Here is a 17274-nt window from a genome sequence, read left to right as displayed (position 1 = left end):
CGGCGGCGCCAGCTGCAGACCTGGAGGAGGAGGCGGAGCCTGGCGGCAGCGGCGGCGGCGGCGGAGCCAGCAGCTCGTCACCCGTCACCACGGCGGCGGGGGGGAGGCAGCCTGTGGCGGTGGCGGAGGTCGTGCCGCCGGAGGCGGCGGCTGCCGCCGCCGCGGCCGCGGCGGCGCCGCGGCTGAGCCGCGGCCCTATGATGGTGTGTGTTTTCCCCGATCCTGTTTGCCCGAATGCGAACACGGTAACGCAGTATCCATCGAGAGCAGCTTCCACCAGCTCCTGGAGCCCACATGTGTCGTACAGCTCATCCTGAGGTTACGAGGGGGCACCCCGGCGGTTTGGCAGTGCGCGCGCGTGTGTGTAGTGTGTGTATGTGTGTGTGGGTCGCGGGGGTTAATGAATAGGGAGAGGACATGGGTTTTCCACAAACATAAGTATCAGCGTCCGTGCGTATGTCTGTACGTATGTGTGCGGTGTGGGCCGGTAGTACCTGCACCACGCCCACTTCTCCGCCTCCACAAAAGTACGGTACTCTACCCCCGTTAGTTGGTTTACCTGTGTCGTATTTCCGGGCAGACAGGCATCGAACTCGTACGACCTGGCCCCACTCCGGGTTGCCCCGGGGAGTAAGTTGGTGCCGCCAGTCAACCGGTCGGGAAGCAAGACCTGTTCGGGGGAAAGACGCGGCCGGGGGCGCAGGCAAAGGACACGGGGGGAAGGGGGTTTTCATCATCTGCGCACGGCACCCCCAGCTGCCCCGTCTGTTGCCTGATTTGGACAGTGCACGGCCGGCCGGCCGGCAGGCAGCGGTGCTGGCAAGGTACGCATGGGGAACAAGGTGAATGGGGAGTGGGAGGAAAAAAGGAACGGACCACCACCACCACCACCACCACCACTGCAGTAGCAGCAAAGGACTGCCGCATCATCCCTCTGTACCGCACCCACGCGCCCTCACAGACTTCCCAAACCGTCACAAGGTCCGCGACCTCCACCGGCCGGGGATAACCCCTCTCGCTTTCCCCACCCGCAATGCCCCTGCACCCTCCCACCCGCTTGAAAGGCTCCTGCTGCTGCTGCGAGCTGGGGAGTGGGACGCTCCTTGCCTAACCCCCCTTCTCCTTCCTCCCTCCCTCCTTCCCTTTCCCCCTCCTCAATCATCCGGACACTTCCTCCCCCTCCCCCCCACACACACGCGTATTTCTGGTTTTGGAGCCAATGGCACGCCAGAGAAACCCACCTCTTCAGCTCCCCCCGTGTATCCCCCCTTTCGTCCCTCTGACACGGCCCCCGGTAAAACCCCATCCGGGGGCGTGTCAGAGGGCTTTAGCTGTTCGGCCAGCCGTCTGATAGGAGCCTGTCAAGAGTTCCTTCACGCCCGCGGCCCCGTCTCTTCCCCTTCCCAGTTTTGCTTGAGTCAGTGGGTGTGGGAGGGTGAGGCGCTACTTTCCTCCCTTAAACTATTTCCCGGGTTGGTTGGTTGCTAACTTTACCCCGCCGCTTTTTTTGTCTACGAAGCTCAACCTGCCGTGGACCTGTGCTGACGAGTCGGCGGCACTCGAATGAGATGAAAGCTATAGCCGCTGAGTACCTTCGCCCCGCCTGCGGCAGACGGGGTGTTTCCAGGGACAGGGCCAGAAAGTCCCTCACCTGAAGCTTCCGGGCATCCGGGGAGCAAGTCACCGCCACCTCATCTGTAAGCTCGTGGGGCAGGACTGGCCGCACGCGCACGACGACCTGTAGAGTTCCAGCGGGCGATGGCAAGGAACGGCGCCAGGCCGTCCGCGGCGGAAAGAGCTGTGTAAGGACAGGGTGTCTGGTGTATGAGTCAGGATGTTTAGCTCTTTCTGACCTGGATGCGGTTGGGCTGCTCCGAAGTGTCGTCACTAGCCTGCATGGTTAGAGCTCCTAGCGATGTCGGACCTTTGTCACGCTAAGTTGGGCCATGGCTTATGCCATGACCCAGTATTGATATAACGCATACTATCCCATGAGGTAAGCATGCGATCCTCAGGGCGAGCGTCGGTTTTGGGATGTAAAGACTTCAGTAAACGCTTGAGGAACGAAATCGCGTAATATCCTGAATCGAAGGGAATTGCTACTTATGGCATTAATACAATGCTACTGTAGCAACAGCGCCCAGGCGACAATGCGAGCCTGTGGGCCGAGCAAGTGCCGTATAAATGGAAAGTCCGACGTTCTTCGAGGCTGTCTTTAGCACGGACATCTCCTACTTGCAGGTTAAGAGTATGTAATATGAGAAGCAGCGATATCCATTCCCAGCTCGTCTTCTGTTATCTTCAATAGGCGTTTTACTTTCGGTAGGCAACCCTCGCCAACTATGAACAACAACAAGCTTGATGAGCCAGCTCTGCTGGCTGGTTGCAAGGGTGTATTCTCAAAGTCCAGCTACGTCACCATCGGTACAGAAGGGTGCGCGTCGTTGCTGCTTTAGAGCTCTGTGTTATGCGCCTCACCTTTACTAGGAGCTGCTGCTAAGACTGCTCTGGCTGACTGGATATTATCCATCTTATATCCTTGGCTGCAATCACGACAGGAAACCCGAGGAGTATGGGAAGAAGCTCCCGATGCGCTCCGCGTATGGGGGCAAGCATCTGAGCACAGTGCCACCAAAGGATGGCAAGACTGTGGACGTATATTTTGAGAAGAAGCACAACTGGATAAGCTCGGTGCGTGATTGCCTAGGGGTCGCATGCCTTCAATTGCATGGCCTTAGTGCGTGTCGCCGTCGGATATGGCACACCTCTTCGACAAATCTGCACTAATATCATCAATTTTATTATCTGCGCAGGGTGACCCGTATGTCGACCGCATCCGCTACAAGGACATCCAGACAGAGAAGAAACGAGGTTTCCAAACGTCTGACTTTTCCAAGCGTGACGAGTTCACGAACACCATTCGCACTGAGCAATGGCGCGAGCAGCTCCAGGTTGGTATACCAAGCCGACTCCCTGCAAGGCAATTCGCTGTGGGGCTGCACACGCAGAGTTCCCGGTGCTTCTGGGCAATTTGCGCACTTTGTATCAATAGAAGTACAAAAGGGATGCGGATTTCCGAGCTGTTGTGGCAATACCTGTTAGAGCAGCATGCAACACCTCGGGGGGTCCAGACGTTCTGCGCCGGGTGGGCATGACCGCAAGGTCGTATGCTGCCAAAATGAAGGATACCTCGTCTGATTCCCCACACACCCATTACGTTCATACTCTGCTTCTTGGGACGCGTAAAGGCACTCCACAGGCCAATACGAACTCCCTTGCCGCCATCATTAATCGCATGCATGCGGCCGACATGCGGCGATCATAGCCCTCCGCACCCCCTATGGGTCAGCACAGGCCACCGCTGATGCCAGCGCCTAAATTCACCTCTGCATACCTACTCAAAAAAGCACCCTGCGTCTGCCTTATCCCGCGTGCTGACAGTTTTTCTGTTCCTGACAACCTGGCATATGGTCGTACGCAACCCGGCACTCCCACATCTTACTTGTACCCACAGGCGGAGAACCAACACGCAAAGAAGGCGCTCGACATGTTTGCGGAAGCGACCGGGATGACCTCGATACCCACATCCATCCGAAGAGCTGCAGAGGCGGAGACGGTGAGAATAGCCTGGCAGGGGGCAGCGCATGAAAGCAGAAGAGGGCGTGGTGGGCGCTTTCGAATGCTGGGCCTCACGGGGATGATTGTACCTTTGGCTTACAATGCCGTACAGTGCTGTTGAGCAGTCTATGCGATGGTGAAACCTGCTCATTGCTGAAAGCAACGCCCTTGCTACTGGGGGGACCTTTACGTCATGCTTTACGTCTGCTTGGGTAGTGGCACGCAGACATTCTTCCTGTCGCTTTCTTCCTGTCGCTTTCTTTGCTCGAAACAAACGCTTCGCTTACGTGTCTTAAAGTCCTCCCCACTTTACACCGGGCCCCCAAAACCACCGACATGCCCTTTGTCGCCAAACCCCCCGCCTTCCTTGCCACACGCTTCGGTCCCCGGCTCGCTCCTTCCACACACGACAGTTTGCGTACGATCAAGTTTATGAGAAGGAAGATCCCACGTTTGACGGCGCCAGCAAGACGCATCGCGACACGAAGAACCGCACAATGCTCAGCCGCGAACGACAGCAAGGAGAGCTCATGACGACTACAGGGCTGGCTTTCCAAGCACCCGACGACCACCACAAGCCGGAGCATGGGCGAAAGCCGATTGTACGGGAGACATTCTACCGGAAGACGAACATTTTCTTCCCGGAGGGTTGCGCAGCCGATCCCTCTACGTGATTTCCTCTGGCCTGAAGCAGCGCTATATGCCGCTCTTGGGGGTATCAAGGGGGACCATGGCATATTTGGACCGACCATGGCATCTTATCGTGATGCCGCGGATCCGGAAGGAAAGTGGTAGTGGGACCACTGGACGTTCCGGTATGTCGTGTGTGGGTACACTTGTGGGCGCAAGGGTAAATGGTTGGAAGACACAATTTAGGTGTTTTGCAGGTTTTGCTTTTGCCGCTTTGGGTTTCGGCTCGGGAGGTGGCAGGGGCTTGTGTTTGTGTGGGTGTGTTTGCGTGGGTGGATGGTTGGACCTCAAGCTGACTGGAGCATTGCAGAGGTAACCTCTTCAGCGTGGCAACCATTACCCTTGAGCAGCAGCAACAGCAGTAGCTATCGCTACAGCACGCGGCGGCCGCGGCTGCGGGCACGGCTGGAGAGCTACGGCTGTTGCTATCTGTCCGCTATCCTCTTGTTCGATGTACTCTCCTGTGAGCGGTGGGAGGGGGAGGAGCCGTAGGGAGGACAGCAGGGTGCGCAGCAGGGTTTGTGTTTTGGTGCGGTGACCACCGCGGTACTGGACAGGACTGACTCGGACTGTGGCCACTGCCATTTTGGCGCATCACCATCATGATGAGCAGCAGCAGATCGCGCTTCGTGTGCCGTGTAAGCCGTACCACGTATGTAGCTGGGGGAGGGAGAGGGAGGAAGGACGGGGAGGCCGTGCGGCCTTTGCTTTGTTGGAGATAAGGCGAGACGAATGACGCCTTGGCGGTCTGGCTGTGCGGTAAGGTGGTTTGACCTGGTGAATGGTCAGGGAGGGTCTGTTTACGTGCTTTCCTCCCTATCCCTCCAAACTCAGCCAAGATGGCGGCGAAGACGAGCCTCGAAAGGCTACGTCATGCTTACTGTGACCCTTTGAACCTTTCATCTCAAGCTGACGGCAAACCGTGGATTGCGCTGAATGATGCCAGGACGTAGATTACATAGCTGTCTCCTCCCTTTTTACTGTTCAAGCATATAGCAGCATTCGGAACGCACACATAGCGCAGGTACATAGGAAATGAGGGCTCTAGCTTGTGGATGTGGACTATTGTACGACAGTGATGGTACGAAAGTCGGTTGGGTTGAACTGCTGCTAGGATGGACATCAGGAAGGTTTTTTATCGGTCTCGACTGGGCGCCTGGGCCAATTGTGAGCTTGTCTTGGACTGCCAGATACGTCCGGTCGTTCAGTGTTTCTCCTGCTGGATGGCTCTGCTGGATGGTTCTGGAAAGGTGTGGGTGCGCGAACTCTGTCGGGGCCGTGGTTAGGGATGTTATGCTCTTTGACTGCCCCTCGCAACGACTGTGGTACGTCACACACGGACATCCCCTGTGTGTTTATGTCTGTCTTTGCGTGCATTATTCATTCATGTACTATGGTGTACATACGTATATGTGGCAGCCAGGCAAGGCAGGGACTTGTTTTTTAAACTGGTGGTCCCATGCGGCTCCACTCCCAGTGAAGACACGGTTTCACACGCCACCTCACCCGTCAACACGTTCATTATCGAGGGTGCGGGCCCAGAGGGGAGGACTTCTGGGCCAGCAGTTCCATGTACGACGCGGCTCCGAACGAAGCGATTGGGCTTCGCATCCACGGCAATTTCTTGATCCCGAAAGTGGGTGTAATGATGATAATGATGATCATGTTAGTAATGGTGGTCATGGTGACGATTTTGAACATGTGCTGTTGGCAGGGTGGAGATGTGCCTCAAAGCGCCCATCATCCGATTCGTCATCCGCAGAAGTGCTACAAAAAAGCCGTATCTATTCTCGCACCTCTCCGCTTCACTACACACAGCACGTACGATGGCCGTACTGTCAGCGTATTCTCCAACAAGTTTGTAACTCTGCATCAGAGCGAGGAGAGATCTGACCTCCCCCCATCAGAGCTTTGCTGGTCCCATGCCACGTGAAACTTTTGGAGCAGCGTCCATCCCCTCACGTTTGAGGAGGCGTTTGGCAGGATGGCGGCTTTCTGGTGCAAGGAACATGTTTGTGCGGCCGCTCCCGTGGCCGAAAACGGCGATTTACTCCTGTTAAGGAATCTATGTTTTTTAAATAAAAAACATTGGTCATGCAACAGCATCCGCACACTCTTCACCCAAAACAAAAAGTGTACGGAGACCTTGGGGTCCATCCAGAAGTTTATTGCCCTGCCCCCTGCTACCGCACCTGCCTGCCAAGGTGCAGCCAAGCAAATCGGTAGGTCCGTATCATTAACCCACCCTATCTCATTCCCGCAACCGAGGAGTGCAACGGAGCGCACTGGACCGAGTTCAAATGGAGTACACCCCCTCGCCCTTAATCCATGTCCTCGAACTCCTCATCCTGTACAACGGTGGGCAACGTCGCCTCCACCGCCTCCTCCGCCGGCCTCGAGTGACGCTCCAAGAACTGACGTGCCTCCCACGGTGCCACCGCGCCACCGTCGTCCTCGAACAGCGCCGCGTCACCGCCGCCGCTGCTGCCACCGCTGCCACCGCCGCCGGCGGGCGGGCGGTGTCGGGTAAGGTCTTCTGCGGTGATGAGGCTGATGCCTTGCGTCGCCATCTCGGACACGAAGGCACCGCGGTCTTCAGAGCGACACCTTTTGTAGCGGTGGGGTGGGGTGGGGAAAGGGAAAAGACGACCCAGACAGAGCACGAGGGGTCGTAACAATAGGCTACCATAACACGAGTGCCAAAAGGGGATTGCGGCGCCAGTACGGCATGTACGGCATGTATACCCCCCAGGAGCGCTTGCTCACAGGGTGTTGCTTCCTCCTCTTAACCTCCCGAACCACTACCACCACCTCATCACCATGCTTGATTGGGTCAACCCAGCTGAAATGGAAACCCATCAGCCATCTGTCCAACAAAACCTCACTCACCATTCCACAAAGCCCTGCAGGAAGCGGTTGAAGGCACCCGCTCGTCCAGTAGCGGTACAGCCCGCCCTCAGAGCTTCAAGGCACTGCAGGGAGGGCGGGGGTTAGGACGAACCACTGACGATTGAAGCAGATACCAGAGGTAGATATCTGGTATCTGAGGATACCAGGGATAGACGGATAGTCCAGAATTAGATACAGATACTGCATCATGAATATTTGCAAGTTACATGACTCGGATAGTAGCCATGGTGGCGACGTGACCAGCTAGATTACCAAACGAGTTACAAGCTGCTGAGTCCACAGAAGGAAACGCTAAGCAGCGAAATGACTATCTAGCCGCCGAGACGAAAGAAAAAAATCGTAAAGAAAGCAGAGAAGTAAAAGAAAACGGAGGGCGGGGAGGAGACTGGAGAGCAAGGCAGGGGGGAAGGATGGTGAGGTAATTGTATGATGCAAAGAGGAGGAGGTCAAGGAGTTCAAGGAAAGGAGTGCCGACGTGAAAGGCAGACAGGCAGGTAGGCTAGGACGGCGGCGAATCTTCTGGAAGGCGTTCTCCGGGACCCCCCATGAAGGGACATGAACGATGCGACACGCCGAGTAGAACCCCCGGTATAATCCTAGGACTCCTGTGACCTCCAACCCCCAATTCAACGTCAGTGCTGCAAAACAAGTCTCAAACCCCCTCCCCCCTCCAGCACGTGCCGTACGTGGGTTTCCAGATATCGCTCACGTACCTTGAGCGCCTTGCCGTACAGCTGGTCGCCTATTGAGCGGCCGACTAACACTTGTACCAGCTCCTGCATTTGCCGTACGGCCTCCATGGCGGAGCTGGTGGGATGGGTTGGAGGGCCGGGGGAAGCAGAGTGACGGCGGGGTACGGCGGGTTTCGCTATGCAAAACGCGACGTGAGTGGAAAGGTTGTTCCTTTTTGACTTCTTTTGCAATAATTCCCCCCTGCCCCCAGGCCCCCCTACGGACACGCACACGCCACGTCAAGACCCGACCACTCACTCGCGTCCTTGCGCCATCATCGCTGTGAAGTCCTCCACCGCGCTCAGCTCGGCCACACGACCCACACGAGCAGCAGCCGTGCCGCCAGCCGCTGTGGGGTCGAACAACACAGTAACCGGAGCCGCTGCCGCTGACTCGGATAGTTGGCCGGCAGCGGCGGCTGCGTCTTCGGCGCCTTGGCCGCCCCCCTCCTGTTCCAGTCGGGCCCTCTTGGAGGCCCTCGGGCTTCCAGGCACGCGATCTGTTTGGATCCCACCAACCAAGAGGACACACAAAAAGGGGAGAGAGATCAAGGGGGGGGAGGGAGGGAGAGAGGGAAAGTGAAGGCGGGACGGAGTAATTGTCAAGGGAGTAAGGGAGAAACATTTGGGGATGGGAGGGAGGAGACAGCGGTGCATCCCCATACCAAGCCAACGTCCTTTCATGCTGCTGTAGCAGCGGTAGCGGCGGCGGCGACGACTACTGCCATCATCAAGGAGCGGTTGCGCACGCTGTTGGGGTTGTCTCGATGGAGCTGAAGGACAACCTCATGAAGAAGCGCCATCCCCGGGACACACATACGCACACAAACCCACCCCGAGTACGGAGCTTCTCCTCCGCCCGTCGTAACGCCTCCCGCGCCCCCGGCGGCCAGTAACGCCCGTGTGGCTGTAGCACCAGCTCGACCAGGGGGTCGCCCTCAGGGTCCGGTAGCTACAGCGGTACGGAAGAGGGGGAGGGAAATGCGTGGAGGGATTAATCGCATCCCTATGGGCAGCAAGGAATGCTGGCGCTCAAATGCGGGGAAATACAATACCCGCGAACACGCAGGAATTTTAAATACCACCATAAACCGTCATAAGACGTCAAGTTTTTCATCCCCCCCCGCGCGAGTAGCGCGCTTCCAGGTCCTCCCTCTCGCAGCCAAGCAAGCAGACTCCTCACTTGGGCTGTGGGATCCAGAGCTCGCGACGTGACCAGCGTGTACACCCGCTGCAGCACCGGGTTCGCGGTGGCCTCGGGCGCCAGCGCCTCGGGGTGGGGCTCGCGGGTCGCGCAACCGCCACCAATGCCCAGCAGCGGGGAGGGGCCCAGGTCCAAACCTCGGACCAGCGCCAGCGCCGCATCCTGACAGCAAGGGAAAGGGAATCATATGATGGCGATGAAGATGATGAAGATGATGAAGATGGTGATAATTATGGTGATAATTATGGTGCAAGAAGCAAAAGATCAACTGCCGATACGTCCAAAGCCGAAAAAAATAGAGATGGTGGGTGGGGAAAATACAGGACAGGGGTGTAGCGGGTCATGAGGCTACATTGGGCACGTCATGGGAAACAAAGAGGACTGGCAAACCACGGGAGACACGGGGCATAGGGCCCAATTGCGAGGGAGAGGGTGGGGAACTTGCAAGCATAGGAGCACAGGGTCATGCGAACGCAAACGGTGAACCGGGGGGGGAGAGGCAGTACGAGCTGGACTAGAATAGATCAGTATAGGCAATCTGTATTGTAAGAACGGGACAATTAAGCCTCTTCGATTTATACCTTAATAGCTCATTTTCCTTTGCAAGCAAAACTCGTTCCACTGTACGAAACATGTCGTACATGTGCTGCACCATACGCCGGGGCGCACTGTACCGTACCTGCTGTTCGTCATCCGGCTGGAGCCGCTCAAAACGCAGCCCTGGCTCCGGTGCAGTTGTGGCTGCACCTAGTCCGCCTAATAGCCCGTTGCTGCTACTGCCATTGCTGCTGCTGCCGCCAGCCAACAGGACGCCCTGGGTAAGGGGGTCTGCGGCCACCGCCGCGGCCGGCGGCGGCGACGGCGGCGGCTCCTCGCCGCGCGCCTCCGCCAGCAGCCTGGGCAGCTCCCTCGCCTCCTGTTCGTTGCGGAACGTGCTGAAGGTGTACGTCCGTATGTCCTCCGCGAATGGCAGCGGACTTAGCAGCAGCGCATGTGGTACGTCGGGGGAGTTGCTGAGGTGGGGGGTCAGGAGGCCCAGCTGAGGGGACTCCTTGCGGATGAGGAAGCGGACCACTGCGGGGGGTGTGTGCGCGCGCGTATGTGTGTATGGGTGTCGGGGGGAAGAGGGACAATCATTATTTTATGCAATGAGTGTAAACGGAGAGGTGTGTGGAAATATAATATCAGGTATATAAACGTCAAGGTAGCAGCTGCTGATGCCCAAATAGTTTGGGATAGGGGAAAGTCAATCGAGAGAGAGAGAGAGAGAGAGAGAGTGTGTGTGTCACCACGACCCTCCCTCCCCTTCCGCTTACCCCCTGCCTGGCCACGCTCCTTGAGCACCAGCGCCAGTGCGGCGATGACCGCTGCCGAGGACGGCGAATCACCCAGCACCACATGGGGCTCCTGCGGACATACGTACAGACAGACAGACGTAGAGATACACAAGAGACATACAAGATAAACACACACACACACACACCAGGCACAGAGGCGTATGTGGTCACACATACAGATGCACAGGCACGCGTCACAGATCATTAAAACACACAGGCACGCGTGTACACGCGCGCCATCCTGGGGCACTTTCTCCTCGTGCACTAGTTCGTAAAGACACTACCTTGCACACGCGCAGACAGCGAGCAGATGGGGCCCACTACCAAGGCATGCTGGACATAATGGTGGGCCCGGAAGGAGGGGAGGGGGAAATTCGGGATACGAAACACACACACAAACACACACAGACACAGACATATACGCGTGTGCAAAGTGATGTGTTTCAAACATGCAGGATGTACGCCGTCACATCTCAACCGCAGACCTTATTCCCGCCCTTTATTATAGCCAACTAACTAAATAACACTAACCGATTGACAACCAACCCGCCAGACTTCGTTTACTCCCCTTCATCCCCTGCCCAGTAAGACACGAACCCCCCCCACACACACGTCAGCAACTTACGTCAATCAGTCGGTGGTGTGGTACGCTACCCGCGTTGACGAAACCCAGCAGACTAAAATCCTTCTCTCTGAACTTGCGCATCTGCTCGTCCATCGCGTGGGCCTGCTCGTCAGTGTACTGCGCAATGGGTACGGCCTGCTTGCCGTACGAGAAGCCCTTGACTATAAAGTCGTCTCTAGTGAACTTTTGACCAGTTGTTGGGTCTTCGTACTCCACCTCCCGTACGAAACCCGGGTCGGTGCCGCCACCGGGTCCCCCGCCGCCACCGTCGCCGCCACCGTCGCCGTCGCCTCCGCCGCCACCGTTGCCTCCGCCGCCACCGCCGCCGGGTCCGTCACCTTCGGCAGGGTATTCGGCGAAACGCCAGAGGGGATAAGCTCTTCATTGCGAGAAGAAAATTCCTTCGCAAGGATCAAATTACGAGACACTTTTGTATGATACAATATATATAATATAAAATATACAAATATATACAATATGTGTGTATATATTGTTTACCACATAACTTCAAAACATATTCGTAACACCGAAATGAGTATATGGGGGGCTCCTGCGTGTTGCGAGTCCGGGACATGAGGTTACCGGTGGGGGGAGTTCAGCTTATGCTCCGCACCCCCCTGCCCGCCCCTCCCCTCCGCTGCCCTCCTCTGCCCACCTCCTCCTCCCTGTTCCCCCTCTCCCCCTCCCCGCTTGGGGTCCAAGATCGTCTTCCACTCGTCCACAATCGTACGGCGGATTTTCTTGTACAGCTTGACCTGCGAATTACGAAAACAGCGGGTGCCGTATCTTAGAGAGAACACACAAGCGATGGGTACGCGTAGGGAGAAAGAGAAATAAACGGAATCCGTTTGAAAGTGGGCCGCGGGGCCGGGGATCACACGAGTCGCCAGAAATTGGCAAAATCAACAGAGAAAGGGGCGATTTGGGGTCGCACATCGTCGTCCTGTCCTCTCCCCTCGCCTCCCTCTCCTTCCCCCTCCACGCAAAGCACCCTACCGCGATACGCGTGTGCGTATGTGTGCATGCACGTGCTTTCTCTCTTTAGCCCTTCGATGAGTAACCCCTCCCCGCCCCGCGGCCCCAACCTGTGTCCCCGTCAACCCTTTCTTCCCGCCGTACATTAACCAACAGGGGGCCCGACGTCCCCGCCTTGTCAACATCTTCCGTTGGTGGCCTTGGGGTCAGCCTGCGGTACGGCGTGTTTTACGACGGGGGGGTGTTTTACGGCGTGTTTTACGACGGGACCACGCGTAAATCATACACATCCACAGAACGATCTGAGAACGGCACGTGATGAATATGCAGAAACAGTGAAGGACAGTGTATTGCCGTACAGGCTGACCCGGGTTGGTACGGCACATGCTACCCTACTGAGGGTAAGGGCATGGAAGGATCCCAGGGGGAGGGGGGGTGAACTTGTGCACGAAGCAAAGGATCAAGGGAGGAAAAAAGGAAGGGGGGACCAAAGGTGCTTTGAAACGCAAAATGCGAATTGCAAAATGCGAGAAAAACAATTGTCGACAACAAAGGGTCGCGGGGCGGGATGTGCGACATGGGCGGGAAAGGGTTGGAGAAATAAGTTCTCAGATTTCTGAGCACCAAGCCACCCCATATCCCCCCTCCCACTCGCCCCATTCCCTCCCAAGCCCTTTTTCGTTCAGTAGACACTTTTTGTTCGTAGGCTCCCCGCCACGCACACATACAGACGAACAGGCATACACCCGTACAAAACGTACACAACCCCAACCCCAGAATCGTTTAAATGCCATGACATACATGAATACGGCGTTGGAGGCCTGGTACGACACTTCTTTGGCGCGGAACAGGCACAGCAGCTCCGCGGGTTGCCGCAGGTGCCTGATTAGGAAACGGAGGGCGGGGGCCCGGAGGGAAGAATGCGAGAGGGGGACGTTGGCGGCTCAAGCGGGAGGCGAGGGTACGGCTAGACCCATGGGTCGTACGCCTCCCCTCGCTAGGTTTTACGTTCCTCCTGAACTTCCCACCTTACATACATACCGGCAGGCACGGCCGTGACTTTGTTGTTGTCAGACTCAGCAAAGCGCCCCCGCGGACCCCTCCCGGGTCCTATTACTGCTGTCCCATTTCCTGGTACTATATATGAGTGAAACAGGGGGGTTGTATCTTCGCCCGTGGCAGCTACCCTGCGAAACCCTGCCTTTCCCGGTATTTCGGGGCACCCTCATCCAGTCACTCTAGCCAACTTCACAGTGGATCGCTCAGATTCCGCACCCACCACAAGCATCCAACGGAATCTGCCGGATCGACAGCGGCGCAACTCCATTCCTGGTCGGCTCGCAGGTTAACTTTATCCCAGGTCACCATCGTCCATCAACTAGGGGCGCAATGCCTTCCACCATCGGGAGGACTTTGACCCTAACGGGTATCGATCCCGGGATCTCCCGGGGGCAATGGTCGCGCCTTACCAGTGGTGCCAAACCCTATATATGGTATTATGTATGCGTGAGTGTCGGTCACTTTCCAACATTTGTCCAGTTTTCTCTTCTCACCACCGGAACCCCCTATACCACCGACGACCGACCACAATCGCAACCAACGGCCGCCAGTACGGCACCCACCTAAACGCCGCCGGCGCCATCTCCGCCTTCAAGAGGTGCAGCTGCTCCAAGTTGCGCCGTCGCGACGCCGCCAGCGGCGGCGGCAACAACGCAAGCGTGTCCTCGCCCTCCGCCGCCAGCAATGCCGTACCCTTACCGCCACCGACGCAGCTGACACCGCCGTCGACATCCGCTACCTCTGCCGTCGGGGCCCCCGCCCCCGCCGCCGCTACTTGCGGCACGTAGTGATCCAGTGCCGCCACCTCCAGCAGTATTCGTTTGTTGGTGCACGTCTCCACCAGCGTATTCCGGAAGTCCTCATCGAAGGGCTCCGACTGATTACAACGGGAAAAAGAAGAGCGGGAACGGAAGGGCTTGCATGTCTTAGGCTTGAAGGGGCGGGGGGGGGTTGTTTCCATTAAGGACGGGCACTTGAACCACCTGACTGACCCGGTCAGATGGCCAATCCTCTTCCCCAGCGCCTCACCGCGCGGAGTTCAAGCTCTGTGAAAGAGATCATCAGCCCCAGACGGGCCAGACGTGGCCACAGACAGATACAGATACAGACAGCTCCCCATGCACCGCCCCGGGGAACCAGTTGGAGTGAGAGGGTGGGGTTTACACATGCACCCTCAGTGCCGCACGTTTACAGAGCCACCCACCTCCCCCACCAAGTTGGACACCAGCAGCACCCGCAGCTGCCCCAGCTTGCCGGCCTCCTTCTTGTCCCGCTCGAACCGCTCATCAAGGGCAGACGCCAACAAATCGAGCGCCACGACAAGACCATCGGCCCAGTCGGACTTGGGCCCCGGAGGACCGAACACCCGCGCCGCCCGACCCACAGCCGCAGCCTCCGCCGCCGCGTCGCGGCCCCCCGCCAAACCCGCCGCCTCCACGCGTGCTAGCAGCGCCACCTCCGCCGCCGCCTCTGCGTCCGCCGCCTCCGCCGGGTGGTCCGGGGACGCGGCGGCGCAGGTGGCGGCGGCTTCGCCGCCATGCCCTTCGGCACCCCGCGGCGGGTCAGCGGCGAATGCAAAGGACTGCAGGTCCAGATAGGAGCCCAGGTTCTGGAGCGGGCGCAATACGGTAACGTGATGGTACGACAGCGGGTCGGATGCGTCGTACAGCTTGTGGCGGGTGCCTGGATGTGAGGGGTTCATGTCCGCAATCGGTTGTTGTAAAAGCGGAGGCAGAACGGGTTAGTGGCGAAGGCGTTGGGTCGTACCTGAATTTATCTTCTCATCAGGGGGTTTCGGCTTGGGCCTGTCCCCCTCAAAAATCTGCTTTCCTCCCACCCCAACTACGACAACGAATGTAACAGAGGGTTTGGTTTCACGCCCTGTCCCTGGACCTTGCGTCAGCCGTACCTTTGGTGCCGTAAAGTACGACAGCCACTTCATGATTGGGCTTGCTCAACAGCTGCGGCGAGGGATTTAGGGGGGGAGGGGCGGAAAGCAGGGGCCGGGTGAGCCGGTGGCTCGGGTTGGGTTGCTTTGGGTTGCGGTAAGATGTAGGAAGGCAGGGCAAGGATGACGCATGGCGTGCCGGAGGTGGGGCTGCACGAGGATGCAATGAAGGTGATGATCACCTGCCCACATGTCCAAGCCCTTCCGCGGGGACTGGCGGAAGGGGGTGGCATAAGGCACACCGGGTCCCGGGAGTGAGGGAGCTTAGCGCTCGTGGGTGGGTGGGCGGAGGTAAGTGTCCAGGGCCCGGGATAGCCGCGCATGCTGATTCTCCTCCTGATTCCTCCGACCCCTCTTCGCTAGTTTCTGCGTGGGAAACACCAGACACCTAAACGAATTCCCAGACAGGTGCGGGTACGGAATGCAGCTTGTTACGTTGGCAGCGTCGTAGCTTACTTTGACATTGAGGACATGAAAAACTAGGCGGTGTAGCAGGGGCAGGTAGGGCTGCATGTGCTCGCCCACATCCAGCAGAAGCACCAGGAGGTCCTGGGAAGCGACCACGCGGTAAAAGGGGCCGCGGAGATTCGCGTTGTGCGCGGGTGGGGCGGCGACTTGCGTGCTTATAGGGGGCCTTCGGAAAGGCGGAAAGTTAAGATTTCGTGCAGGACAGACAAGGTGCAAGGCACCCAACATGTGAACTTTCTTATTACGTATTATAGTTTGAGGAGGTATCAACCACAGACGGGCGGCTTGTTACAGATGGGATTGGCGTACCCCGGAGGTTGGAAAGACGTAAAGTTTAAGCTGCAGAGTAACCTCTCACTTTTTTTGTCGCCATCTCCCCATATGCTGTCCGCCTGTACAATCAAGGTTGCGGAACTTATGTGCAATCAACTTGTCATCGCTCATGGAATTTTGTGTAATGGTTATCTTATCGAATCTTCAAGAGAAGTGCAACTCAGTCTTGTGGATTTCGGCTTACGCCGAGCACTTCGCGTATGCTCAACGCAATTCCGTCACAGCATATCACACGGCGCATGCCGTACGGCCTGGATCCCAAACCTGCTGCTTTTCTACTGGGACTTTAATACGAGAGTAGTACGAAAATGCTACGGTGTTTGGCTGTGGATGTCAATGTGACCGCGCGAAGTTCAGCACTTTGGAGCAGGACCTGGTGCTTGCCCGGACCTGTTTGGCATGTTGATATGCACCTTAACATTGACATAATGCTTTGGTATATAAGTGGGCTGGATAAAGCTTGCGGCAATTGCCAGGCACACCCAGGCTCTGGGAATAAGACAGCTGGCGGAGTTGGCGGGTAATCACTGTCCACCAGAACTGGCGCGGAGTTGCGAGTGCAGCACATGAAGTTGTATTAGATGGCAAAATGATATGAACCGTATGCTTTTGTTTTAGTTGGTCACGATGAAGACGAAGGACGCAAGCAACTCCTGTGCATTCTCTTGGCGATGTGGTAAATAGGATAGGACAGGATGATCATTTGCTTTGGGCTGGAGATTTTAATTTTGTCCATAATCCGATGCTAGATTCCACCACAGGAGAAGGGAGTAGACCCGCGGACTTATCCTTAGCTAAGGCTTTCTCCGAATGCTGCCCGGATATGGTAGACACATATCGCTACCTCCACCCTACCCGTCGCGACCTTTCGTTTTTCTATAAAACAAGTGTGTCGGGAGGGTCACGTCTTGATCGAATCTATACTTCCACAAACCTCACCCCCTTCATCGCTTCCTCTACCATTCCAGTGTGCACTTCGACAGACCATCGTTTAGCTATTATTGCTCTTTTACCTCGTCTTGTGAGAAAGCGTGGTCCAGGCCTTCCAAGGCTACACACGCATTTCTTAGATTTTCCTGACTTGAAGGGAAGCTTCTTGCAATGGATTGGTGATGAGTGTGCGCAGAGACCCGCTGAGACAGACACAGTAGCTATGCTACAATGGTGGCCGTTGTTTAAACATCGAATGTTCAATGAAGTAAATGTTCTTAATCGGCAAGCGCGAGAACGTCGTTTTCCCCCGGGGGGGCAACTACGTTTGGCAATAGAACATGCAACAAGGGCACTGGAAGATGTGCAGACCGAACATATGAGTGCACAGAGAATCCAAGCGGCAATTGACGCCCAAGTAGCGGTTGTACAAGCGGCTAGAGCTG

The 17274-nt window shown here is 57.0% G+C and overlaps 3 protein-coding genes across 3 annotated transcripts in view; 1 reads left to right on the top strand and 2 right to left on the bottom strand.

The window, feature by feature from the left end:
* VOLCADRAFT_106268 (kinesin-like protein) overlaps window positions 1-1898 on the bottom strand; it is a gene marked incomplete at its 5' end in the record, with an annotated part of 7624 nt that extends 5726 nt beyond the window's left edge. The window contains 6 exons of the mRNA XM_002954049.1: window positions 82-313; window positions 560-670; window positions 1242-1331; window positions 1526-1603; window positions 1652-1738; window positions 1854-1898. Coding sequence (XP_002954095.1) covers window positions 82-313; window positions 560-670; window positions 1242-1331; window positions 1526-1603; window positions 1652-1738; window positions 1854-1898 — 643 coding nt within the window. The remainder of the gene's footprint in view (window positions 1-81; window positions 314-559; window positions 671-1241; window positions 1332-1525; window positions 1604-1651; window positions 1739-1853) is intronic.
* Window positions 1899-2342: 444 nt separating this feature from the next.
* On the top strand, window positions 2343-6047 carry VOLCADRAFT_106267 (uncharacterized protein; the record flags this gene model as incomplete). The annotated part of the gene is made up of 5 exons (XM_002954136.1): window positions 2343-2434; window positions 2559-2691; window positions 2814-2951; window positions 3515-3616; window positions 4032-6047. The coding sequence occupies 5 exons, from the start codon at window positions 2343-2345 to the stop codon at window positions 4290-4292; spliced, it is 726 nt and encodes a 241-aa protein (XP_002954182.1). The 3' UTR covers window positions 4293-6047.
* Window positions 6048-6629: 582 nt separating this feature from the next.
* Window positions 6630-17274, bottom strand: part of VOLCADRAFT_118635 (uncharacterized protein) — a gene marked incomplete at both ends in the record, with an annotated part of 13157 nt that continues 2512 nt past the window's right edge. Inside the window, 14 exons of the mRNA XM_002954048.1 lie at window positions 6630-6915; window positions 7198-7280; window positions 7932-8025; window positions 8209-8449; window positions 8784-8901; window positions 9133-9315; window positions 9833-10227; window positions 10470-10560; window positions 11116-11453; window positions 11771-11901; window positions 13713-14026; window positions 14354-14832; window positions 15059-15110; window positions 15554-15646. Of these exons, the coding sequence (XP_002954094.1) occupies window positions 6630-6915; window positions 7198-7280; window positions 7932-8025; window positions 8209-8449; window positions 8784-8901; window positions 9133-9315; window positions 9833-10227; window positions 10470-10560; window positions 11116-11453; window positions 11771-11901; window positions 13713-14026; window positions 14354-14832; window positions 15059-15110; window positions 15554-15646 (2898 nt within the window). The remainder of the gene's footprint in view (window positions 6916-7197; window positions 7281-7931; window positions 8026-8208; window positions 8450-8783; window positions 8902-9132; window positions 9316-9832; window positions 10228-10469; window positions 10561-11115; window positions 11454-11770; window positions 11902-13712; window positions 14027-14353; window positions 14833-15058; window positions 15111-15553; window positions 15647-17274) is intronic.

Source organism: Volvox carteri (genome assembly GCF_000143455.1).
Source record: "Volvox carteri f. nagariensis unplaced genomic scaffold VOLCAscaffold_40, whole genome shotgun sequence".
NCBI lineage: Eukaryota > Viridiplantae > Chlorophyta > Chlorophyceae > Chlamydomonadales > Volvocaceae > Volvox > Volvox carteri.
This window is presented reverse-complemented; position numbering and strand designations above follow the sequence as displayed.